At 43.7% G+C, this 27223-nt stretch overlaps 1 protein-coding gene across 1 annotated transcript; it reads left to right on the top strand.

Moving 5' to 3' along the window:
- The first annotated feature begins 825 nt into the window (after positions 1–825).
- Positions 826–25048, top strand: irs4b (insulin receptor substrate 4b). Its single transcript, XM_087835370.1, has 2 exons — positions 826–5400; positions 24998–25048. Exons 1-2 carry the CDS (start codon positions 1188–1190, stop codon positions 25000–25002), a joined length of 4218 nt encoding a protein of 1405 aa, XP_087691496.1. The 5' UTR covers positions 826–1187; the 3' UTR covers positions 25003–25048.
- The last annotated feature ends 2175 nt before the right edge of the window (positions 25049–27223 follow it).

The following is a 27223-nucleotide window of genomic DNA, read 5'->3' on the forward strand; positions in this document are numbered from 1 at the left end:
TTGCTATATGATAACATTTCCTACGATTATAAATAGGCAAACACAGTGACATTAGAAATGCATTTTCACTATTAAGAATGCATTATTGTAAAAGTAGCTGTTCAGTGTTGCCACCAATTAAGGTGGAGATCATTCCACATGCTGTATTCTCTTTAAAAACATATGTTTTTTTCTGTCAAATACACACGAACCATATGCTCTTCCCTATAAATAAATACAGTGGTGTGCAAAATATAGTATTTCCATTTACAATGCAGTGAATTACAACCACAAATTTGCACAAGTGTTTTCGAATTATACTTTAATACCACTGATAAAAACCTCGGTTTCTCAGTTTATTTTATTTCAAGATTACTTTATTTAAGATTATTGCAAGAATTACTTAGTAATGGCTCATTTACGTTTGTTTTTTGAGTTTGTATAATATTTGATAATAAGATCTAACATAAATAGCCAAAAAAATGGAACTTGACCCAAGATTTTGTCTGATCACAGCGCGCGGGGGGGGGGAACCCGAGTCGGCTGGTCTGGGAACAGTTTCCTACGCCTAAACAGTTGCTGGAAAGCTCAACAGCAGGTTCTAGATAAGCCCGAGAAAGTCACCGCCTATTTTGAAAACTTCAGTAAACTCCACGCTACGCGATTGGCCAAAGTTATTGACGCAAAGCTCCAATATCTCGCACCGATTGGTTTCGACTTCTGTCAACGGCTGACAGTCAAAGTGACGGACCAATCAGAGCCCGTCTCTGCCCCTTTGTTCCTCCCGTTCGCTCGGTGACGCAGGGGGTCATGTGTTGTTTGTGCTGTGGCCCGTAGAGATGTGTACAAGAGGAGAAGGGAAAGCAGTGCTAACCGAGCTAGCTGGATCCTCCCGATTATAGAAACACGGCTGAACGTGGTCATGTTGCACGCGGTGGGCTTTATTTCGTGAAAAAAATAAAATAAAAAGCAAAGCTCACGCTGGAGTATCTGCCTCGCCGCTGAGAGGGCAAAAGGGACTATTTTCTTCAGACGGAACAGCAAAGCCGGTTTGTGAGTGCTGCAAATCTGAGCCGTGTGTGTGTGTGTGTTTGTGAGTCAGTTAGCTGGCCTAGCCGGACTCAGGAGCTCGTCTCCCAAAACAAGAATGGGGTCTAGGTCCGCTCGGATTAGCTTGCTAGTAAAGTGACCTTTGATTGTGTTCTCTGATGGCAAATTTCACGAACTATCAGGAAGGCAAGGCAGCGATGTTGATGGTGGAGACACAGCAGAGGGACGTGGGGACGAAACCTGCGGCCGCCACCGCTGCAGCCGCAAACGGAGACGGCTCGGTCGGGGAACCCCCTTCCCCGCTAATTAATGTCGGCGGAGGAGCCGGAGGTGGTGGTGGTGGAGGAGGAGGCTCTCGTTTCCACCATTTACCTCCGTCAAACCACTTCCACCTTAGCCACCACCAGCCGCCAAAGGATCAACAGCAGCACCATCACTGTCAGCAGCAGCAGCATCTTTCTGGGGAAAACATCGCAGAGTCTCCGGGCAGGAAAGCCACCGCCGCCTCCTCCTCCTCGCCTTTCAGCCAGGTACACACCGCCGAGGACCCCGCCGCTGGCAACAGCCATGTATACGCAGCTGTGAACGTCGTAAACACCTCAGACGTGGTGGATGATATACGAAAGTGTGGCTATTTAAGAAAGCAAAAGCATGGACACAAGAGGTTTTTCGTGCTGAGGGCTGCCAGCCACCTCGGCCCCAGCCGCCTGGAGTACTACGACAGCGAGAAGAAATTCAGGAACAGCCTGCGCTCTGCTGCTGCCGCCGCGGCAGCCTCCTCCGCCTCCGCCTCCAGCAGTGGTGGAGCCGTCCTCCCTTCTCCTCCCAAAAGAGTGATTTACCTCTACCAGTGCTTCACCGTGAACAAAAGGGCGGATTCCAAAAACAAACACCTCATTGCCCTTTACACCAAGGATGAGTACTTTGCCATTGTGGCTGAGAATGAGCAGGAGCAGGAGGACTGGTATGTGGCTATCAGTGAGCTGATGAGCGAGGGCAAAAAAGGACACTTAGACTCTGATGATTTAGATGATGGATATGGTACGGTCACCCCTGGTACTGTGTTTAAAGAGGTGTGGCAGGTGAATGTAAAACCCAAAGGACTGGGTCAAACCAAAAACCTCACAGGTGTTTACCGGCTATGCCTCTCTACCAAAACCATTCACCTCGTTAAGTTGAACTCTGAGACGCCCTGTGTCAACCTGCAGCTGATGAACATCAGGCGCTGCGGACATTCGGAAAGCTTCTTTTTCATCGAGGTGGGCCGCTCCTCCTCCATCGGGCCTGGGGAGATATGGATGCAGGTGGACGACTCTGTTGTGGCCCAGAACATGCATGAGACCATCCTGGAAACGATGAAAGCGCTGAAAGCGTTTGCGGAGTTTCGGCCGAGGAGTAAGAGTCAGTCGTCGGGCTCCAATCACATGCCTTTTATCACAACACGGCGCCACCTGGGCAACCTTCCGCCGAGTCAGACTGGGCTGCAGCGACGGTCGAGGACAGAGTCCGTGGTTGGCACGCCGCCGTCGACTAAAAGCAATATGGCTAGTGGCTATCGCTTTCGGACATCCAGTGAGGGCGAGGGCACAATGAACCGGCCGTTCCGCTCTGCCACTGGAAGTTTGGTTCACCTAAACACTGCGAGGGCCCATCACGGTCGTCAGGATATGGGCAGCGGTGGTGGCAGCAGCAGTGGGAGCGGCGTCGCCACAGGAAACGCTGGTACAAGCACCGGCAGCGGACGCTATGTCAGAGCTATCCCAGGGGCAACATCCACCTATCATGCCCGCTCTGCCTCGTTGCCAGTCTCCCATTTTCCCTCCACCACTAGCCCCGTGAGCGTCTCCTCCAGCAGCGGCCACGGCTCCGTCTCCGACACACTCACCCGCCCATCGAGCGCCTCAATATGCGGCTCCCCGTCAGACGGTGGCTTCAACTCGTCAGATGAGTACGGCTCCAGCCCAGGTGACTTCCGTTACTTCCGGGTGCGGAGCAACACACCAGACTCTCTTGGCAACACCCCACCAATCAGAGAAGAGAACTGTTTAAATGATTACATGGCCATGGGCTGGAACCGGGAGGTCTTTGGCACCAATGCGGGCTCCGGAAACAACAGTGGAGCTGACACGCCGCGGGATGAGAGCACGTCAACGACAGAGGATGAGCGCTTCTCTTCATCATCACTGAGGAGGAGGACGCACTCTTTTACCAGACCGACTGGTGGCGCGACCGGAGTGGCAGTCTATCAGAAAATGACACAGACCAACTTCTCACTGGATGAGGGATCGGATGTGGTGTTGCCATTTGGCAGCGGCCTGCTCCGTGGGGGGCCGTCCTCCTCCTCTTCCTCACTGCGCTCTGACTACAGCTCCTGCTCCGAACACAGCCAGCAGAGCCGTCCCTCCACACTCTCCCGAACGGAGGCCGGTTCCGAGCGCCCTCCCCTCTCCTCCTCTGCCAAGGAAGACAGCGGCTACATGCCTATGATGTGCGGCGTGGCGGTGTCGCCGAGGGACACTCCCCCTGACTACATGCCTATGCAACCCAGCTCTTACTCCCACCACATCTCCCATTCTCCTCAGTTTCACAGTCCAGCTTTAGCTACACGCTCAGTCCACCATCATCACCCCCAGCTCCAATCCCAATCCTCCACGGATTCCCACGGCTACATGATGATGCTCCCGGGGGGCAGTTGCAGCTCCCCTTCCCCAGTGCAGGCATCTCCCAGCCCTCACAGCAGCTCCAGCCTCATTGGGGCGTGTGCAAGCGACAGCATTGCAGAAAGACCCGAGAATGGGGAATATATGGACATGTCGTACAGTAGTGGTGGGGGGCGCAAGGTCTCAAATGAAGGGAGCAGCAGATATTATACAACTGGCACACCTGAGAACACCCCAAAGCCTTACAGCCCTTATTTCTCTCTCCCTCGCTCCTATAAGGCCCCCAGCAGAGAAAGGGAAGAGAAAGATAAAGAGTATGGGGAGTACGTTCCTATGAGCTCTCCTGCTAAACCAGTCTACTCATCAATCACCACATCTTCAGTGTCAACACCAGAAAAGAGGGGTGGGGGAGGTAGTAGCACCTCCACTCCCTCTCACCCACCTCCGCCTTATGGCGCTCACCATACGACTGCAGCAATGGCTGACAGGCGCATTGTGAGGCCCAACCGCCTCCCTTTAGGCCGAAGAAGTTTCCACGGACCGCTGCGAATTAGTGAGCCTTCAACAGCATCTGCAGGCACCTTGACTTCAGTCCCTGCCACTGGCAGCTCCTCTGAAGGGCCTTCCAGTCCTGGAGAGTATATTAATATAGAGTTCGGTGATCATTACCCTCTCCAGCAAGAGCCACCCGCCTACCCTCACTCTGCCCAAGACGAAGCGCCTTCCCTGGGATCCAGTGACCACTGTCGCTCCCCTCCTCAGGATTACATGAGTGTGGAGGTAGGGGCGGACCAGCAGGATAGTTCTGGTTGCCTGGGCAAAAACCAGTCACCCAGACCGAGCCTAGTTGCCCCATGGAACCCACCCAGCTATATCCGACCACTGGCTAGCAATCCCGGGGCGGTGGCCTCCCCTGGAGTGCAGGTCGGAGGTCACTGGAGGCCAGTTGGGGACGACTACACAGACATGACGTTTAACCTCAGCAGAGGTGACGGGACGCAAACGAGCCCTACAACCATGCTGCAGCATCTCTGTGTGATAGAGGGGCGTTACGGCCACCCTCCCCACACCACCTCCTCATCCATTTCTCCCCCCCTGCCCCCGACGAGCCCAGATAGGGCGCCAATGCAGCCGATGGAGCCCAAGGTGGTTCGAGCTGATCCCCAGGGCAGAAGAAGACACAGCTCAGAGACATTCTCCTCCACCTCTTCCTCTAATTCAACGCCTCCTAGTGGAGGTCTTGGCTCCTCGGCCACACACCCCACCCTTGCTAACCCCTTGGCCCCCAACGGATCTTATGTAACGGAGGGACAGGCGTCTAGATGGGCCAGCTCAGCGTCTTTTGACAGTGTGTGGATGTCTGTGGAGGGTCTGGGTGACTCTCCAGCTCACCACGCCCCGGCAAGAACCACAGAAACAGGCACGGCCTCCAGGACTTCAGCAGCATCCTCCTCCTCTTCCATGGGGCCCGGAGCCGGCAGAATGTGCAGGAACATGTCAGTTGGCTATCAAAACGGCCTCAACTACATCGCCTTGGAGCTGAGGGAGGATGGGAGTAATACGGGAGCTGTGACGTCGGGAGCAGGTAGCAGCAGTGGGAGCACAGCATCGGTGGTGGCGGCTGCAGGGGGGACGGTGCCTCTGCCAGAGAACGGAGCCTACGCCAGTATAGACTTCACCAAATCAGACGGCGTCACTGCAACAACCAAGGGTGAGTCAGCATAAGTGATGATTTTGTGTTAGTGTTATAGATACTAATTTTTGCTCTGCACATGCTCACTTTCTTTCCTGGAATTTATGTAGCAGCCAGCCCTGTGTGTGGAAAAACACAGTGTCTGGCTTTGTGTGTGTGTGTCTGTGAGTGATCTTTCATGTGTGAGTAAAAGTGTATTTTTTTTTTTTTCTTTTCCCCCCCCCCCTCTCACTGAAATCCAAAATAACCGTTGAGTGCTGGATGCTATTATTAGCTGCATTGTATCAATTTGCAGCTCCTCCAGTGAATCTATTTTGAATCAAGTCTCTGTGATCTTGACAAGGCAGCGTTCACGCGCTCTGAGTCTTTTGAAGGCATCTGCCCAGGGAGCTGAAGCCTAGGCTATAACAGTGCTCGTACAGGAAGTGGCACCAATATGCGGTTCATCTTGAGGTCTGCGCACACTGTGTGCAAACACACTGGTAGACGATTAGCTCGCTGAATGAACGGCGGGTTTATCTGAGGTCAAGTGTGGTTTGAATCACCCCAAAAATGCCTCAGACTTCCTGTCTTTGTAGCTTAGTGGTGGTGTGTGTGTGTCTCTCTCTCTGCCTGTCTGTGCACGTGCCACTGTTTTCTTTGTGTCAGCATGTATGCAGAGTGTACTAATGTGTGGGTGTATAAACTCTTTTGTCTGCTGGAAGGCTGTCACATGAGAAGCTTTTCAACATCTATGAAAAATTATTTTTATTTATACTAAACACGAAGGAATCCAGTGCCAACAGGAACACTCAATGTGGCAGCACAATACACTTAATACCTTTCTTATAGTCTAGTAAGCTGGCAGTCACATGAAACATGTTTTTACTAGGGATGTTCCTTGCAAATGATTGTTTAAAATTACTGGAAAAATAATTACTAGATTACTTGATGTGAGAAAGCACTATAAATTGAGTAGAATTTAATAGTTGAGGTTAAACATTGTCTGTAAAAACATTCTGTTTATATTCTATTTAAATAGGCTGTTCCTGCACGGTCGTCTTAAAGCCAGCTGCACAGAGACCTGTGGTGTTGGCTCAGGTCAGAGCTTGTTTAAGTGAAAATCAGGTTGCATTTTGTCTGCCTCAGTGATGGGTTTGTTATAAGAACACCCACAGCACCTTTTAGCATTTCATTTAAGTAATTGACCCTAGGAGTAACTGACTTTCTTTCCAAAGTAACTTAAAGTGTCTGCAAAATCACACAATGTTTTTTTTTTTTGGTAGTAGCTTTGATTTATTTATTATTTTATTAAACTTGGATAAAGTAGCGTCTCATAAAATTGCCCTTTTTCGGTATAAGGTTTCCAGTGTTATCCTCTAAAATTGCCTATCTGCCTATTTTTGGTAATAAATGTCGAGGTTTTATTCTTGTCAATTTAACAGTAAGTTTATCTTCTTTTTTTCCCCTCATATTTCTTTTTAGAAATGTCTTTTTCTTGTTCATTTTCAAGTTTTTTTTTTTTCTCATCAAATCAATCAGTTGTTTCCTCATCAATTTTTTGTCTTACATTTTGCAAGTTTGTTTTCTTTCAGATATTCAGTTTTTTTAAACGTGTTTTCTAATTTTATTTATTTATTTATTTTTAGTAAATTTGGCTTCTTTTTCCTTATAGTTAAGTTTTTTTTTGTCTTTAATTTCCCATTTTTTTGTAAGTATATTTGCCCCTGTTTGTAATCAGTTTGCATCTTATTATGTACATTTTGGAAATTGTGCAAGTTTCATTACATAAAATTTCATTTTTTAACATAAATTTGACAGTTTTATTCTTGTCAATTTAAAAAAACCACCTCCTGTAAATAATAATAAATAGTAATAATAATAGTATAATATTAAAGTTACATTTTTTTTCTTCATTTTTTGCTCATACAATTAGTCATTTTTGAGTAATTCTTCCTTTTTTTTTGGTAAGTTTGGCTCATTTCATCTAATAATATTGCCTTTTGACATAAATTTTCCAGTTTTTATTCTCTTACATTTGCCTGTCTTGGTAAAAAAAAAAAAATCTGACAGTTTTATTCCTGTCAGTTTGACAATAAATATGCCTTTTTTTTTTTCATACATTCATCCAATATTTCAGACTTGTCCCCTCACTAATTTGGCATTTGTCCCCAATGTTCCTTATTTTTTTATTTCTAGCAAATTTACCTTATTTTTCTGTGTTTTCTGTGTAAACTTGCTTACTTTGTTTTTTTTTCCGTCTTATAAATTTAACAGTTTATACATATGTGCTAAACCGTGTGCTTTTAATTCTACTTCTACCTTTCATAAAGTCTGTAACTGACCATAAGTGAAAGTAGTGAACAGAGAAGGGAGAAGCCAAAGCTTGGTCACTGATTTTACAGTTTTAAAAAGCTGCTTGGGGTATATTACTGCTGACCCTCTGCGGTTACCTACTTTAGCTCTGCTGCTGTTGATTGGTGTGCTGTTGGTGCTGTATGGTGAAGTAAACGTGGAACATCAAACTGCGTTATCATTGATACCTGATCCAGCTTTTCAGCCAAGATTAGATCAGTTGTGAATGTCTTTGTTTCCTGCTGTGGTTCCTGTTAAAAGTCTGTGAAGGTTCTGAGTTATCCAGGTCATCGTAGACCAAGGAAGTCCTCAGACTTCCTGTTTAAAAGTTGATTAGCAGTAATATTAGGTAATGATTCAGCTCATATTCATTAAGTCTTTATGTTTTCCATATTTACAGCTCTTTGTGAAGCAGCTCCAGTAGGTGTAGGTGAACATCCGCAGACAGGAACAAAGGTTTTAGATGAGAATGCTTAGCAGGGGATTTCAGGATGATGGGTGGAGTTTGTGTGAGAAAACATTTGACACTTAGAGCACAAAGTTAGGCTATGTCTGTAAATGAGGATCTCCCTTTTCTACCTTTTTCTTTCCTCTTCTCTTTTAATTCAGTTTTTTGCACCCACTTCCTCCCACAATCACCTCCTTTTTTTCCTTTCTTTTTTTCCTAAGAGCGGGAGTCAGGACTCACTGAGAGCGCCGCCTGATTCATTTGTTTATCGTCGTTGTGTGTGTGGTTATTCACTGCTGAATCTGTGTTCGCCGACACGGGAGATCAACTGACACTCAAACCCGTCCTATTTGAGTTTGTCCGTCTGTCTGTGTGTGCTGTGTTTTCAGCTGCTGCCAGCAGGTTCATTAATCAATAGTGTGTGTGTGTGTGTGTGTGTGTTCGTTCATGCAGTTCGTTCATGCAGTTCAAGGTAACAATCGGAAATGTTAATCCCTGACACACAGTCTTGTGTATTGGCTTGTTTACAGTCTGTGCCGGGCATCTAGGTAGGTGCGCGTGTGCTTGTAAGCGCTGAGTCATGGCAGGCAGCTTTTGATGTGGTGGTATAATTGCAGCAGCGGCATGTCAAGACACACAGCAGGGCTGAGGGGAAGCGCATCATCATCACTCAGGAATGCGCTTCCCCTCAGCTGTGGTGTTGTGCGGATAGAGGCACACCTGGATCCTTGACCCAGAGGAGGAGCAGGAGGTAAAGAATCAGGCTGGGTTTGTATCCAGCTGGTGAGGAAGTCTTGCATGCGTCTGTGAAATGTTGCTATAAATATTAGCCGTGTTTAGATCAGCTGGGGTAAAGGAAAATCTGCAGGAAATAACGCTTAAGTTGGGAAATCTGTTAATAATTTCCTCTAATGGTTTTGTCCACAAATTCACATTTAGCAGCACCAAAGTCATCATTTTTGATGCTGGAACTCAAATATGCTTCTTTTTTTAATTTTAAATCAAAAGTGGTTCACCCAGAGGCTCTGCAGCATCTCAACTTCATATAGGTTTCATTGTCTGTCACCGGTCTGGTGTGAGGCAAGATCTGAAGCTCAGAGCCTTCTCGGTAATGAAGGTAGTTAACCTTATACTCACGTCACCATAGCAACAAATGATGCACACCTAATCTGCTCATCACCTACAGTCACCAATCAATCAGACCTTTGAAAAAAAAAGATTCCATTGATAGGAAAAGGTAGTGGGATGGTCTTTAGAGACCAGTAGGAAGTTTATCTCTTTCCTTGGTGAGAATCAATTAAGAAAGGTAGTGATTTAATCTTTAGTTGCTCTCACTAAAACTGTCTAATGCACATCTAAATGTTAACCACTTAAGCCCCACGCCTCCGGTACCGGGGGCAAAAAGGAGGAGATCACTTTAATCGGTTAAAACACGGGGTGAGAAATATAAGTCCAGACATGTTTGGTATCCACAGAAACCTCTGAATCTCGGCTAAAATGTCATATAAACCATTTCTACAACCACCAAACGCACCGAAAACAAGCCATGACTAAACGAGCAGTTACGTAAATGCACAGAAGAACGCTAAACAAACAAAACCGAACCAGACTCAAAACTTCATGTAACTGGCTAAAGGCAGGCTGGTTAGCTTCCAGAGCTATCACTGACTCCAAACACCAAGTTTCACCATGCTGACCAAAATTCACTGAATGAGCCGCAAAAGAAGACCACAAAAACACACAGCGGCGCAAATGCGCTAAGACAGAAATTGGCTTACCGTCCCGATTTCCTCCGTGGTTTTTTTTTTTTTTTTTTTTTTTTGTTGCCGGTAGCCACGTGATTAACAGTAGTTACTATGCCTACCTAGCCGCATCAGAGCCGTTTTCCCGCCAACAACCTCCATTTTAGACCCACCTACAGACACGTGACTGGACAGACGCCACATGCAGCAAATTTGGGCCCACGTGGGTTTTGGCATTGCAACGTCTGATTGGTTGAAGTGACGTGAACGTGGCGTCGTTACTTTGATTCCATTGGCTAAAATGATTAAAAAGAGGTGTTGATCATGCAAATTGACCAAAAGAAACCAAAGTTACAGCCCCTCAGAGTTTAAAGGGCCAGAGGAATCAAATGTGATCTGAGGCATATTTTTTAAAAGGGTTATATACTAAAAAGTAAAAAATAAAAAAAATTAGGCAAGGATAAAATCTACTTACTTTTTCTGTGTTCCAGTCTCAGTAACTTTGACACAGTAATATCTGCTTCAATATTTACACCTCTGATGAAATCTCACAAGTGTTAGCTTTATTTTGATACCAAGATTGTAAGGACAGAGTTTGTAATTGCAGAGAAATAATCAATTAAATTTGGGCATTACATTTTCGAGCAGGAAGCTCAGAAACCCCGTTGGGGCTTAAGAGGTTAATGTAATCAAATAACAGCTGTAATTCATCGGATTCTCCTATGTCTTATTGATAGAGGTGCATTTTGACTGGCTTTCCTTCCTGGTTTCAAATTGGCAAAACTTTATTATAACTTCCAGTCTAAAGCCCACTCACATAGGCCAACAGATTGGTCTACGACCTCATCAATTCAAGCCCCAAACCCTTGCAACCTCAAACAACTGCTGAACATCTAAAACTCAAATTTTCATTTACTTGGTGTTGGTGTTAGGGGGTCCACATCTATACCTAGCAACTGGTGGTTGCCTGGGGGTTGCTGACTGGTTCTAGGCCTTGGTGATTGGGGCTTTACTGACCAAAGCTATTGGAGTGCATACACTATAAGAGTCCTCTTACTTTAGCCACTATTCATATTTTTCTAACATCATAGTTTTTTTTTTTTTTTTTCTTGCTTTGTAAAATCAGCTGCCCTGCCTCAATGTTTCCGATCGGTCGTATATCACCAGCACCTCCCCGCTTCATGTAAACGAACTGCTAGCCTTGATTGATTTATTGACGCTGACTGCTGATGTTGGGGTAAAGCTGCGTGTCGCTTTCTTCCAGGCTCCAGTTGCTTTGGCAACCCTCTAATGTATTTACTATGAAGTCATATGTCAGTCAACAGTGTTCTTCACCCTCATCAGCACTCTCATTCTTCAATTGCTCACCTGGGCTCGCCTGTCTACTTCCTGTCACCAGCAGTTGTTTCTCCTGTACTTGCTTGAAGTCGCATTCACTTTTCTGAATTTGAATGCAGCTTTATTTTAGCCTGATCAGGTAAAAGGATGGTATGGGTATGAAAAAGGGTATGTTCAGTTTTCTTCGTAGTACAGCCCCAGGTCCTCCCTATGGTGGGAAACAGTAGCTGGTTGGTGGCTTCATTGCTCTGTTTTCAAAAGGAAAAGGTAAAAAAAAAAAAACAGGCACCTGCGTTCAGTAACAGCAAGGCTTTTGTTACTGAAAAAGGGGTTAAATAATCAAGATTTTGTGTTTATGATTTTTCCGCCAAAACTGAGCAGCAGTATTACTGGGGATTTATGCGTCTGTGTTGACTCTAAGCTGTAGGTATGTCATAACCGCCGACCCCTCTAAAACCTTACGCGTAAACTCATGTACACCTGCCTGCACTTTAGTTCCACCTCAGGCAGTTTAGACATGCCAGCCTACATTAAAAGCCAACATCGATTTATTATTGTGCAACGAGAGCCTCAGACAGACCATAGAAACTAAACCAAGCTGTCTCTAACCTTGAGGTAGTTTTAGTTGATTGATTGTAGAGCAGAGCGATATGACCAAAGATATTTATACATTTGAAAATTTGCAATAACAATATAACTGACGATATAATTGACACTAGACAAAATACTTTACAAGTCCACAACTTTATTAGTGCAAAAAAACCCATCAATGTATTTTTTACTTAAACAAGCAGCTTTTTTTAAGTGCATTAAAGTTATATAAAATGTAACGGTGCAAATTCCTTGCTGACAGTTTAACCAAAAGGCATTTCCAGTGGAAATTGGCCAACATATCCTCAGTATAACTATGTATAATATCCACAAAACTTAAAAAGAGGTTATACACACACACAATACGGTAATATTATGTTGAAGTACGTATCACTCCGCGAGGCGCCTGCCTACGATAGCCGTAATGCTCCGACAATCCATCAAGCGGTGCAGGTTCGTAGCTTAGCAAAGTCGTACTGAAACATTTGACAGATTTCCGAGCGCCGTGTACGTAAAATCGTTTCGAGGTCAGTAAACACAACCAGAATTCATGCATAAGGCACACGGGATTATAAAGGGCACTGTCGATTTTCAGAAAAATCAAAGGATTTATTTTAAGTGTGCCGTATTTTCCAAACAACACGGTAATAACGGCGGCCCGCTAGCATGCTCTACCAAAAATAGTGCTTTGTTATGTATCTGACGGACGAAAGCTAAACCAGTTCCACACCACTGAAGTTTAGGGCTGCCACAAACGATTATTTTGATAGTCGACTAGTCACCGATTATTTTTGCGATCAGTCGACTAATCAGATCATGCATCCATTGGATGTAAAACGTACAGCTTATTGCACCAGCAGCATCTGCTCTTATATAACTATCATTAGCTTACAGCTTTAAGTGTTTAAGGTATGTGCTCTCACCGGCTCTAGTGAGCCTTGCCCCCGGCTAGCTATCGAGCTGGTGGGTAACAGACGTCTCGGAAAACGGAGTGCTTTTGAAAATATGTGGTGTCTTGATAAACTGAGCAAATATTTGAGGTTTACACAGCTACATTCTCGCCTGAAAATATGTTAAACGTTTATTTTGTGACCCAGAAAGAATAATAAGAGTAATATTCAAAATAAATAGCTGCCGCCATTGTTGGAAACTGAGAAGGGCCACGCTATGAATTCTGGGACAGAGCTTCTTCTTCGGGGTTTAATGGCAGCTGTCATCCTTGTACATGCAGTGCTGCCATCTTCTGTTTCAGTCCGTTATTACACTCTTAAATCCTACTACTTATTCCTGCGTCTTTTGGGATCTTACAAAGCTTCAAACGACACGTTGACTATTAAATTAGTCGTCGACTATTTTGATAGACACCAGTATTACCGTGAATGGTATGATATAGCCCAGCCCTAATTGATTGATTGATTGATAATGCTTTATTCATCCCGAGGGAAATTGGGTTTAAGTCGGTCTTAAATTTCTTTAAATCTTTATATATATCATTTTTTTTCTGATATGCATCATATTCAAATCTTTAAATGCTGTTTTGGGAACAAACAAATGTTCCTGCAGTGTTGTTTTTTTGTTTTGTTTGTTTTTTTGGGGGGATAATATATTGCACAGCTTTAAGCGTGCAGGCATATGTGGTAAATAGTGAAAGTTGGGTCAGGAGAGAGAGATGTGCCCTTAAACCTGTCAGAAGTGACTTTTAGATGTCTGTGACAGCAGTGGGAAGCTGCCCTTTTCTCCTCCTTGCTCTCGCCTCCCAGTCAAGTGCCGATGAGGTGGTAAAGGGCTGGACAGAGTGCGAGGCAGAGTTATCGGACGGAAAGGGAGAGTAAGATGCCCTTTTCCTCTCTCGTTCCCACCTCCACGACTGTGCCCTTCTATATTTACAGGTCTATTTCCAGACTGACATGAATTTATGGGCCGGTATGAGGCTCTGCTCGTAACAGGACCCCCCCCTAACTTCTCTTTTACTGTGTGTTGCAGGCAGAGGTCTCTCTGCATCCTAAATGGCCAGACATGTATTCCCACAGATGTTAGAATTATTAGCCATCAGGCGTGCACACAAGGCAATTTTGATTTTAAGCTGCCATTGTGACTGTCATAGGAAAGTATTTGTGGCTCTCTGAGAGCCCCCTGAGGCTGGACTCTTTGCTCTTTATGCCTGTTTTAGTATACATTCGGCAAATAAATAACCTTAAAATAACGTGTGCCGTTTGATGAGCACCGTAATTCACAGGACTGACATGATAGATGTGCTTTGAGCATGGGTGGCCTTCATTAAGAGGCTTGGGAACATACAGCTGGCAGTGTTGTTGAGAAACAGGGAAGTGGACCTCAAACTTTGGGCAAATGACTGCTTGGAGAGCTCCCATTGATCAATAAAGTCTTTAAATATGGGTTTTAGCAAATGTTATGAGAGTTTAGGTAAAAAATAGTGCATTTGCTGAAGGTAAAAATGAAATTCAATAGTAAATCACCTGAAAGTTAACAAGAAAGAAAGAGAGATATGTGAACTGAGCTAGAGAACCTGGTGTGTGATGAATTTAGGTTTTTAATGGAGGTGGGGATGAAAGACGAAACAAGGTCATCATTTTTGCAAACTATGAATTATCTTATCTCAGCTGGCCTGTTTTAATAGTTGTTGAAAGCCAAGTTGTAATTTAAATAAAATTTCAAGTAATCACACAGCCCTACTTAAAATTTTCTATCAGTACAAGTTCAGGTTAGCCCTATGAGTCAAAATCTTGGCTCTTTATGATGTCAGTGAGAGCAAGGACGTCATCTCAGGCCTGAGCAATACAGGTGAAGAGACTGGTCTCTGAATAGTTGGGGAGTGGTTGCTGGGTGAAACTGACCTGCACCAGAAAGCTCCCTGCAGATGTCTGGATGCATCCTCAATCATCCAGGTCAGAAAATCCCAGAAAGTTTGTTCTGTTCCAAGTATTGACGGAACGTTTTTTCCCCAAAGAAAAGACTTTGAGATTTTCTTGTGAACACTTTGGTCACTAGCAGGTTACCATGGAAGATGCTAACTTGTCTGCAAACACTTACCAGCTCGAGCTCGTCGAGCGGCAGTGAAGCATGACAACGTGTCATGCAGAACGGGGAACATTCATCTCCACAGTAAAAGTTGTGCACTACTGCTGAAGCCAACAAATTTTAAAAGCCGCAGCTTTTACTTTGAAGGCAAAAGGCCTCAGTTTCTGGTTTGTGTCACATTCCTCAGATTACCTACCACTTAGCAAGTAGTTGCAGAGTGTTTGCAGACAAGTTGACTTTTTCCATGCAACTACAGGTGACTGCGGCATCTAGAGACAAAGACACATTATGAGAGCACCTGTCTGCTCAATCAGAGGAAAGCGAGCTAAAAATTACTCATTTCAAACAGTGGATAAACCCAAACCTTGCAATAAAAGAGAAAAAAGGATGTTGTTGTAAACACAAAAAACTACTACAGTAGAGTCCAGGAATAAATATAGAGAGCTGAAATTAATAAATTAACTTCACAACATTGAAGATTTGGAAGACGTGGTTCTCGGAGCTCAGTTTACAGCAGCTCTTTGTTTGGTCCCTACAGAGAAAAATGGTTACTAACCATTTTCTAAGCAAAACACAATCCAAATGTGCTCTTGAATTAGCATCTGAAATATGCTTCTATCTTATGTGACATGAAGGAGAATATGTTTTTGACATTTGGCTTCAAGAAAATATTTTTGCACATCTGAGAAACAGTTAATTGAGAACATTTTCAAATCGGTCTTTAATGAAAGCTGCAGCACAGCTTGACAGAAGCCTAATCAAATGTTATTTCCATCTTGTCTACTTTGGTTTAGTTCCTATGTTTTGCATGCTGCAAGCAGCTGTTGCAGCTCGTCAAAGCTGGAAAATGTTTTTTTTTTGTTTGTTTGGTCTCTTTTTTGGGGGGGGTTAGGTTAAAATTATTTATAAAGTGGCGATTATTAATGAAGTTGTGAATCATGCAGTATAAATAAAGTCGCAGGCAGTGATTAAGCTTCACAAGACCAAGGAGCTGCAGTGCTTACTCAAGTGGAAATGTTGTGTCTCGTCAGTAATAAATGGACTTAAACATCGTGAGTCTTTAACTGGGCCTGCTCGTAGATTTCGTAGGTGGTCTCGGACTTTAATCATCGGGGTTCCTGAGGCTCTCACACTTAGAGAAAAGCTGCAGTTTTCTCTTCTGTCTTTGCAGTGTTTTTGTCTACTTCACCGCCTCCTGCCGACACACGGTAGTGATAAAGCACGATTTTACTGGAATACCCTTGGACTGGCTGGAATGTGAGGTTAGATAGCTTTATTAGTCAAAGTCTGAATGTGTGCGCAAACGTGCATTTAAGAGGAACCCCGAGTGCGTCGCAGTTTGTTTTACATTCATTCTGTTTAGTTCAAAGTTTACTGAAAGCTTAAAAGCGACCTTAAGAGTTTTAGATAATGCGAAGGACATTTTAGTGAAGTTTTAATATTGAGTTAGACGGACAACAATTTTCATTCTAGTTTGTCTTTGAATGGGTTTCTCTGTCTGATGTGACATCATCCATCTGTTTAGTAATGTCCTGTTATGAAGCCTCTAGTTTTCAACATTGCCATCTTGGTGTTTGGAAACTGGATGTGTTGAATGAGGGGCGGGTCTGACTGCAAAACCACACACTCATTCGGTAATGACTTGTGATTGGCATGTGCTGATGAGCCTGTCCCGGTTTGTTCTTCTTTCTGATTCTTTTTGAATTTTGACGGTAATTTAAAAAATGAGCTTCAGGTTTTGTTAAATATGACCTTAAACTAGCAAATAAGCCCATAAACTCATCACTGAAGTATTTACTGAGGTCGCAGAGTGAGGGCAATTGAGAGCTATTATCCCATAGGCTTACAGATCTCAATAGTGAGAGGTGAACCACTGAGGCGGGCAGGCAAAGTACTGCAAACCCCAAATACCACAGCTAACGACTTACAGCCGTCTTCGCTTTTACAGTGGGGCAAAAAAGTATTTAGTCAGCCACCGATTGTGCAAGTTCCCCCACTTAAAATGATGACAGAGGTCAGTAATTTGCACCAGAGGTACACTTCAACTGTGAGAGACAGAATGTGAAAAAAAAATCCATGAATTCACATGGTAGGATTTGTAAAGAATTTATTCGTAAATCAGGGTGGAAAATAAGTATTTGGTCAATAACAAAAATACAACTCAATACTTTGTAACATAACCTTTGTTGGCAATAACAGAGGTCAAATGTTTACTATAGGTCTTTACCAGGTTTGCACACACAGTAGCTGGTATTTTGGCCCATTCCTCCATGCAGATCTTCTCAAGAGCAGTGATGTTTTGGGGCTGTCGCCGAGCAACACGGACTTTCAACTCCCGCCACAGATTTTCTATGGGGTTGAGGTCTGGAGACTGGCTAGGCCACTCCAGGACTTTCAAATGCTTCTTACGGAGCCACTCCTTTGTTGCCCGGGCGGTGTGTTTTGGATCATTGTCATGTTGGAAGACCCAGCCTCGTTTCATCTTCAAAGTTCTCACTGATGGAAGGAGGTTTTGGCTCAAAATCTCACGATACTTGGCCCCATTCATTCTGTCCTTAACACGGATCAGTCGTCCTGTCCCCTTGGCAGAAAAACAGCCCCATAGCATGATGTTTCCACCCCCATGCTTCACAGTAGGTATGGTGTTCTTGGGATGCAACTCAGTATTCTTCTTCCTCCAAACACGATGAGTTGAGTTTATACCAAAAAGTTCTACTTTGGTTTCATCTGACCACATGACATTCTCCCAATCCTCTGCTGCATCATCCATGTGCTCTCTGGCAAACTTCAGACGGGCCTGGACATGCACTGGCTTCAGCAGCGGAACACGTCTGGCACTGCGGGATTTGATTCCCTGCCGTTGTAGTGTGTTACTGATGGTGACCTTTGTTACTTTGGTCCCAGCTCTCTGCAGGTCATTCACCAGGTCCCCCCGTGTGGTTCTGGGATCTTTGCTCACCGTTCTCATGATCATTTTGACCCCACGGGATGAGATCTTGCGTGGAGCCCCAGATCGAGGGAGATTATCAGTGGTCTTGTATGTCTTCCATTTTCTGATGATTGCTCCCACAGTTGATTTTTTCACACCAAGCTGCTTGCCTATTGTAGATTCACTCTTCCCAGTCTGGTGCAGGTCTACAATTCTTTTCCTGGTGTCCTTCGAAAGCTCTTTGGTCTTGGCCATGGCGGAGTTTGGAGTCTGACTGGTTGAGGCTGTGGACAGGTGTCTTTTATACAGATGATGAGGTCAAACAGGTGCCATTCATACAGGTAACGAGTGGGGGACAGAAAAGCTTCTTACAGAAGACGTTACAGGTCTGTGAGAGCCAGGGATTTTCCTTGTTTGAGGTGACCAAATACTTATTTTCCACCCTGATTTACGAATAAATTCTTTACAAATCCTACCATGTGAATTCATGGATTTTTTTTTCACATTCTGTCTCTCACAGTTGAAGTGTACCTCTGGTGCAAATTACTGACCTCTGTCATCATTTTAAGTGGGGGAACTTGCACAATCGGTGGCTGACTAAATACTTTTTTGCCCCACTGTATATGGTTAATGATAGCGCTGTATAATAATAAATTTGTATACATTTTGTAGTGTAGAAATGCTACAGTGCTTTTTTTTTCTGACTGCAGATGCCACTCTTGTGGTTTCTGAAGTTTTGCACTCACGAAACGACCTGATAAGCACAGGTTTAAACATTTCCACAGAAACGGCGACCTTAACCAGAGGAGTTACGCTCTCTAGTTAGGATTGTGGGTAGAGTCTTTCTTCTTTCAGATGCTCCCTTTAGGGGTCATCACAGTGTCACGTCCTCCTTCACTACCTCATCTGAGCTCTTCCTCTTTCTTCAACATCTTTTGGCCAATATATCTACCATCCGTCCTCTGTACAAGCCCAAAGTGTCTCAACCTCACCTCCCCAGCTGTCCCACTGATGTTCTCATTTCTAATCCCGTCCATCCTGGTGACTCCCAAGGAAAATCTGAGCACCTTCAGCTCTGCATCCTTTCTCCAAACTAAAACATCGTAGCAGGTCTCACTAGTAGTTCTTCTAAAACTTTAAAAACAAGGCTGTGTGTTAGTAGGAACAAGTTAAGTTCATAAAGTCTGTCGTAGCTCACAGTGAGTCTGCTTTAGATGGTTTCAGCATTATGGCTTATAATCCACATCTCTATGGAAAATATGAAGGTGGTTTCTACTCCTGGAATCTAACTGTTGACCTCTATAGTCTTTTTAGTCTAGTGGCCAAAAAAAATTCCAGTTTTAAGTCGCTTTTGCGTTGGCTTGACTTTTCAAACTAAGAAGATATATCCTTTTATACTTCCTATTGTTGGCCCTGTGTCACAGTTTTACTTTTATGTGAAAATGTCCTTTATCGCAGTTGGACCGAATTGCGGACATCGAGGGTTAGTAAAGTCTGATTGATGGGCACACTGTAAAACAGGATGACCCCTTACAGTTTCACCGTTTGCATTGTTGATGCTGATATTTGCCTCAAGTACAGCTCTTCTTTGTCTTCCGTGCAGCTGCTGTTGTAAGGGTGGGGGTAGAGACGGGGGGAAAAAAACAGAACAAGAACCAAACTGGACACACAAAAGTGAAGTGAAGTGCGTCTTTTCGTTCCTCGATCTGCACTTGAAAGGCCGCCGGTCCAGCTGTCGCGCAAGCCCATGTCAGGTCAACACGTTACGCTGGCTGTTCACTCCCATGATGCCTTTCATCTCTCATCCCAGCTGGGTGAATGGGGTTTGGGGACAGAGAGAGACACGAGCTGAGGGTCAGCGAGGGCAGAGGGAACGAGACAGAGGGCGGCGGATCTGAGCACCTGCGTGTGTTGCAACAACACAACAATCTGTTAGCTAATGCAGGTGTTTTTATAACCTGATTTTGCCCTGAAAGTGTGTGTACGTGTGTGTATGTGTGTGTACGTGTGTGTATGTGTGTGTGTTTAAGCAAGGTCAGCTCGGGTCAGTTGGGCTCGTGGCCTAAGAGTGTTGTTTTGATCAAAGTCCACGCCTGGACTGCAGAGAAACCCAGAGACCTCAGACTTTCTCTCTCTGTCTCTTGCTCTCACACACACCCACATTCAGATTCAGCCTTGCGTTGACCATAATTAAGTACAGTATTGCCAAAGCTTGTTGTATGTAGCGTTAAGTATAATGATTTAGAAAGTTAAAAGAAAAGATACAAATCCACATAACTGTGCTGTTCACCAATGGTGGCTGAAGCTTATTTCCCCTCATCTCTCCATGCATGCTGCTATTTTTTTTTCTTTGTTTAAAAAAAAAAAAAAAAAAATCATCTCCCTTTAGATATTAGTCTGATTATACTCCTAATTCCTGGACAATTTGAACGTACATCATACAAACACAAATGAGAAGCAGTCAGAACTCACAGGTTTCAAAATGTTAAGAATTTCAGGAAGGAATGAAACAATCAGCAGTTCAATAAAGGAAATATTTGTGAGTATTAGTCATTCAATGGAGAAAATAATATTGCGTATATAAAACTGACTGAAGAATGCTCTGTACTTTACTGTGTATAAGTTATAAAACTACAGTCTGAAAGCTTTTACTGTTAAATGACAGTAAAGTGCCAGTAACGGGCCTCGACGGCATTAAGCTGTTGTTTTTACAGCATGGTGTCATAGATTACAGCAACAGTTTCTTACTGTAAATGTACAAAATAGTGTGGTTATGTCAGTGTACTTACTCACTCTCTATAAACAGCCCTGCCTCTGCTGTACACAGGAGGAGTAGTGAGGCTGTTTTTAACACTTTAACAAAGTGAGCGTGAGTGCTGGCAGGATACTATTAATTACCGTAGGACTCTTGAACACGGTTTGTACCTATGCAAACACTGGAAACGGCATCTCACCTGTACAACTTCTAACTTCTTCTTTCGGACAAAGGATATTGGCAGACCCACAGTGCTTATATGATTACTAAAAATGTGACACATATTTTTGGAGGCTGCTGTCACTAGACGAAATCAGTCACTCAGACGGGTGCTATACAAAAAAAACTCTTTCTGACTGCTTTGATCGCTAGCAGATTGCCACAGTCGCCTGTGGTTTACACTAAAGACACTAGCTTGTCTGCAAAAATATTAACTCTCTGAGCTGTAGTTTATCACTGCTTGGAGAGTAGTTTGCAAATGTTGCACAAAAGTCTTCCATATAAACTACGGGCAGGTTTTCAGGCAGCACCTTTTTGTGACGGGTTTAATGTTGGCAACCTGCAGCAACCACACACCAACTGGTTGCATAATATACACACAACCAGTGGCTGCCGGGCAGCTGTCAGCTGTTCTTTAGGCTTTTGTGACTAAGGTGTTATATGGCAAAGATGTTTAAAACCCTCCGATACTAGAGCGATAACCCCAACAATCAGGTGACACCCTTATGAGCAAATACATGACAACCCCATGCACAACCAGGCTCAGAGAGGGGCAGCTATACGCTTAATCAAAAGGCAAGTTTTTAATTTAGTCTTAAAAATAGACGGTCTCCCAGTCTAATGTAGGGGCTGTTTCCATAGGAGAGAGGCAGGAATCACCAGACACCTCACCATACGATGTTATTACAATGCTTAACTCACGATACAATTTTTTGCGGCCTTGAATGTTTTGCAACATGTTGAGTATTGTAGTAACATATTGTATATTTTGATTTATCACCTTTTTTCAAAGTTAGAGTCGCAGAGTGAGATTGTCGAGGATACCTACACCATCACTAAAACCTGCCATAAATGTCACCATCAGACAGTTTCAACAACTTCAGTCTCACAGGGTCGAGCTGGCAGTTGCATGCAGTCTGTTTGAATTAGCGTGATTTTTGATGATTTGTCACAGTTGTTGCAGTAAATTCACATTTGACTATTACATGTGTTCTCAGCAAACCTTCCTGTTCTCCAGGAATACAGCCAGTTAAGTTGAGTCCTCTCGACTTGTGCTCATTGACCGAGAGTCCTTCACACTCTGTCTGAGAGTGACTGCCGAGTCAAACTGCAACCGTTTTTAAAAAGGTTGCCTCCCATCAGGCAACCTGTGCAATCACCTTGCAGTCAGAGATGTGCAACACCCTCAGCCTCTGGGCAGCTATTTGGTTGGTCACAGAGTGGAAAAAAATCCAATATGATTATCAGAGAGCCATAATTTTTTTTATGATGTGCATTCCTATCTTTATTTTTATTGTGTGGCTGAGCCATTAGCTTGGTCTGAATTAGCAGGTAACTTTTCCAAGCTCAGTGTGCCCAGTGTCAGTTAGATTTGCAGCTCAGCTCACGTTATCCCAGGATGCCGGTGCATGAGATAAGCCCTCTTGTTCGTAGTATTCCCAGAATATTTACATTTTTTTTAAATAGAATATGAAAATTTAGTGCCCCTGTATTGCTACTATAGAGCAAAATATCACAATACTATGCTGTATCGAACCTGCCCACCTCTCAACCCAACCCACTTCTGTTGAAAGCTGGCTCTGCCTGCCATTGTATGTTTAGAAATGTGAGAGTAAGTAAGCCTGCAGTCTGAGAGCAAAGTGCTCTGTTAGGGTAATTTGATACTAAAATATATATCAGATATGAAGGGGCCTGATCATTGAGGACTTGGTGTGTAAGGAGGAGGATTTTAAATTTGATTCTGGATCTAACAGGCGCCAGTTAAGAGGAAGTCCTGTCAGTTCTCTCACTGCAGTGTTTTAGATCAGCCGAAGGCTTTTCAGGGAGCTTAAAGACGACCTTGCTCATAGCAGAATTCCAGGGTGTGCTACACCTTTTGTTTTTTTTGGTTGTAATTTGGTTGCATCAGGTTGTTGTTTCTTCTCTTCTTATCCGTGTATTCCTGCCTTTCCATCAGTCCATCCCTCCCTCCCCATGGCTAGCAAACAGAGGGGCAGCATTCCAGCAGTGCCCCCTGTCAAAGCATCTGTATTGTGGCATGCTGCTCACATTGTTGTGTCAGACAAAGGCTCGCTCTCAGTGGAATAACCCAGCTGGACGGCGGCCATCGCCACGGGTCATTCGGGGCCGCTGGGCCGCACCACAACAGCCGACCTGACAGCCCGACCCAGCAATGATAGCAGGGCAGGAAACAAACATTTTATTTGTGAGCGAGTGTGTGTGTGTGTTTGCTGGCAGCGAGCAGAATCCAAAGTTCACTGGCCACGCACACTTATTACCAGACAAACAGATTTTATTATACAACGAGGAGTTTGAGCCAAGCCCCCCCCGACAGAGATGTCTCACATCTGTGCTGCTTCTCTCAAGCGGTGATCTGTGACTGTGCAACTGCTGTAGTTCTACTTTCTTCTTCTGTGATTGTAAACCTGCGGCTTGTGTCATTAATCGTGCCCTTTTTAAGATTACCAAACTGTTAGGCAACCTCTAAGCGTGGTGATAACCATTCCTGAGCTGGCAGAAGAGGGTCGAGTGTTTTTGCAACCCCTGCAGTGTCTTGCAGCGCACGACCCCTCAGAAGCCACCAGAACCCCCACCTTTTCAGGATTTGGAGAAATGTTTGGGGGGCTGAGCCCAAAGCCAGACAGGGTCTGGTTCTAGTCAAAATTGGCACCGCTAGGCTTCAAAATGTCCAAAAAGATCATATCGACAACCCCCCCTTCCAATCAGTGAACCACACACATTCCTGTTTCTGTGTGTGTGCGTGTGATAATGTGTAATAGTTTTTCTATTAGCCAGTGGTCTCATTATAATTGTTCTCATTTTCCAGCTTGCTTTTTTTGTTTGTACAAACAGCAGTAAAAATGCTTGTGACGCTTTAAAGTTTTTTTGTTTTTTTTAAAGTGCTTCCTGTCTTTTGCTTAACCGTCTGGAGTCAAGTGTGCAACTGGCTGTTTTTGATTTTTAACGAATCACTTTTATCATTTAAAATTCAAATATAAGATGTAAATTTCTAAACTTTGTGTAGACACAGGACACATCACAGGGCTTACAGCTGGCATTTTAAAATTGTTTATCATAACTCTGGTTTTACTTGTCTTTACTCAGCCTGTCAACACAATTTAAAAACCGGAATTTATTTTGGAGTCCGCACTCTGGACACAAGTTGAGCCGGAGACTCGGCGAGCCAGCGTTCTGCGGGTTACATCATCTTAAATCGGTCATGTGATTTGGTCGCGGCAGCACGTGTGTCAACACTACAAGGTTAAACAAAAGTTCCACATCCAGAGATACTCACTTCAATATACGACAGCATTTCCTCACACAATAAACTTTTACTCGGGAAGTATAGCCAGGGAATTTAACAGTTGCCAAAGTATGGCAGGGAAAACCACCCTGGCTCTTGTTTTGAAAGTCTAGTGTTTTCTTATGGGCTGATTTGCCGGGCAGGCTGCTGTTGTGGCGGTCCACGGGACGTACCTCTTCTGCACAGCAGCTTCTCATTCTGCTCTGGATCCTTTGCGAGCTGCAGGTCTAGAACTTGTTTATGTGGAGCTATGCCAAACTGGCTGAGACTACGAAGCTTAACAAGGGCTCCAACCTGCAATCCAGTCCTCCGCGGAGAGGCAGCTGAAAAGTCACAAAATATTTTGCATTTTAGATACTTGGAGAGGAGAAAGTTACAATTAATAATTACAGCAAACGTCCTTTTGCCTCTTCTAGGTGGAGCTTACTTTCAGTTGTGTAGAGACAGAAAGGAAAGTCGTTCATCTTGTTGTTCAGCTGCTCCCGCACACAAGAAAACCTTTACTATAAGAAGAAGGAACAAGTCAGTCAATAAGTAAAAAATATATGAATTAATACCAATTACAAGTATCTGGCACTGATACTGTCATGTTTTCCTGACCTAACTAGTTACCCCGGTGCCCATGTCTTACTGACACTCCACACCTCACAGGTTTATGCCTTTAACGACGCGTAATATCAACCTGTTCATTTGGAGGCTGATGATAGCTTCATGTAAATTCTTGAAGTTGTTGGTTTTTTGTCTTGATTTTTTGAAAAGAAAAAAAAAATACATTCTTCCTAAATTCCCAAACAGATTGTTATTTTTCCTCTTTGTATTTGGCTGCCTGTGGTCAGTGTCATGTTGTCACTAGTTTGTTGTTTTTGTGTTTGTCTTCATGTTTTCACTAACGTGCTTTTTTCTCTCTGTGCCTCAGACTGAGCGACGGAGGTTCATCGCACGCCGCAGCCCCCCCCCCCCCCCCCCCTTCATCCTCATCTCTCTGCTCGCGGCACTTGACTCAGCTTGTGACCTTTGGCCTCCAACGCCGGTGCCCTCTGACCTTCACTGAGACTGAGAAGCTGCTCCCCCCTGATCGCAGACAAAATGTCAAAAACAAACACAAAAAACCGCTTGCAGTTTTTAAAAAAGTGTTTTTCATTTTTTGTTTTTCCTCTGTTTTACATGCATATCGTCCCTTTTTTTTCTTCTTCTTCTTTTTTATTTTTTTAAAATTAACAAATAATCCTCCCTCTCTTGACCGACGCTGCTTCCCCGCCCCCTCTCAGAGACAGTTGGGCTCGTACTTATTCAACAAACAGAGGGTGAACTTTGGCTGAGGGGCGTCCTTGCATCTGCACAGAGCCTTTTTATCAGATGGTTCTGCTTCTCCATATAGTATTAAAAAAGGGAAAATGAAATTCAAAGGCATTACGGCACAGACTTGGATTTTTTTTATGTTGATTTGAATTTAAATATTCATCATTTATTATTATTATTATTATTATTATTACTATTATTATTCTAATTTCTTTAACCCCTTGTGTAATCCATCCTGAATGCCGTATAGTTATTACATATTGGATAAAGTGTTTATTTTTTTAATTCCTTAACCCCCTTTAATGGTACAAGCTCGCGGCTGGGCCCGTTTCAGTTTCAGAGTGGCATTGTACGAGTATCGCATTTGATCCCAGGTACGACGCAGTACCGGCACCCTTTGGATCATCATGTAGCAGGGCGCTTGCGCCTCAGCGACACGTTAGCACCCATTGCCTGAGCGGGCCTGCTCTAAAGGGCTAAAATCAGCTGCAGTACTGCGCCAGTGTGGGTTTGTCAGAGTACCAATGCAACCTTAAAGCATTACTCCTCATGTTATATAGTGCTGATTATTTATATGTTAATGCAGGTACAAATGTTTCGGTACATTTCACTTTGTTTGTTCTTCTGACTGATGGTACTCAGCAGGGCGGGGAATTGTTATGGCCACTGGTCGAACACTGCAAAGTTTTCGGTGTCATTTACAATCCACTCAGAAGTTTGATCATCTTAAAAGTGAAGCTACAGCTAGCAGTCGGTTAGCAAAGAGTAGCATAGAAAGTCAGAACAGGAGCCAAAAGGTGTTCAAAAGTAATTTTACACAAATTCCAGTTAAAAGAAATTGTGCTCTGCTCAAACTTTAAATTTTAAACCCAATTTATATCCATTTAGTGCTGGCTAGGTGTTTAAATATTGCACTACAGAGCACAGAAAGTCACTAAAATAGCAGTTCTTTTGTTCTACTTGCACAAAAATGGAAATGTATATCACTAAAAGGCAAAAAAAATACACCTAAAAATATAAAAGTATTGTTAATATGAACAAGGCCATAAATAAAGATACAGAGATACAACAGTACATGCCATCTTGTTAAAGTGGGCCTGTTATGCTAATTTCTGTTTCAGTATTTTGGTTAATTGGATTCTACTAGAGCCACTTAGCAATAATCCTTATTACATCATCCTGTTTGAAAACAACCCATTTTAGCTCCCTTTAAACCAACTTTCTCCTGATTGATGGCCTTCAGCAGATAGACGGGACTCCTGTGCCTGAAATGACTGTATAAGAGATGTCTTCTCTCTGTGACATCAAAGAGAGCTAAAAGTAGAAAAAAGCCATTTTAGTTTGATTTAAGTAACTTCTGATTGGGTGCCCCTCTAATAGGTTTAAGAAGCAATTAAGTGGGGCTTTTGTCTGGTTTCCATGGCATCATGGAGAGCCAAAAGTAGGAAAAAAGTGTCTGAAACCAGGTGTTTGGAGCAGTCTGAAGCCTGAGCTTTTGACTTTCAAAGAGCTGCATACACACAGGATAGAAACCTTGTTCCATTTAAAATAAGCATTCATCCTCATAACTGTGCATATGTGACAGAAAATGAGAAAAAGCATAACAGATCAACTTTGACACATTAAACCAAATTGTAAAAGCAGCTTTAGGCCATTATGTCATGACTGTTCCTTAAAGAATATATAATCGGTTTAAACACAGGTTTTATCTATGTGGATAGGTCTGCTACTTTTTTCGGGTCTTTATGCTAAGCTAAGCTAACCAGCTGCCTTCACAGATATCTGGGTGTTGTTAATGAACTCTCAGCAAGAAAATCTGATTATGTGGTTCGAAAACTCAACT

This window comes from Neolamprologus brichardi, chromosome 3 (assembly GCF_056152115.1).
Source record: "Neolamprologus brichardi isolate AB-2024 chromosome 3, ASM5615211v1, whole genome shotgun sequence".
NCBI lineage: Eukaryota > Metazoa > Chordata > Actinopteri > Cichliformes > Cichlidae > Neolamprologus > Neolamprologus brichardi.

Coding starts and splice junctions, on each gene's coding strand:
- irs4b (XM_087835370.1), top strand. CDS start 1,188: ATGGCAAATTTCACGAACTATCAGGAAGGCAAGGCAGCGATGTTGATG.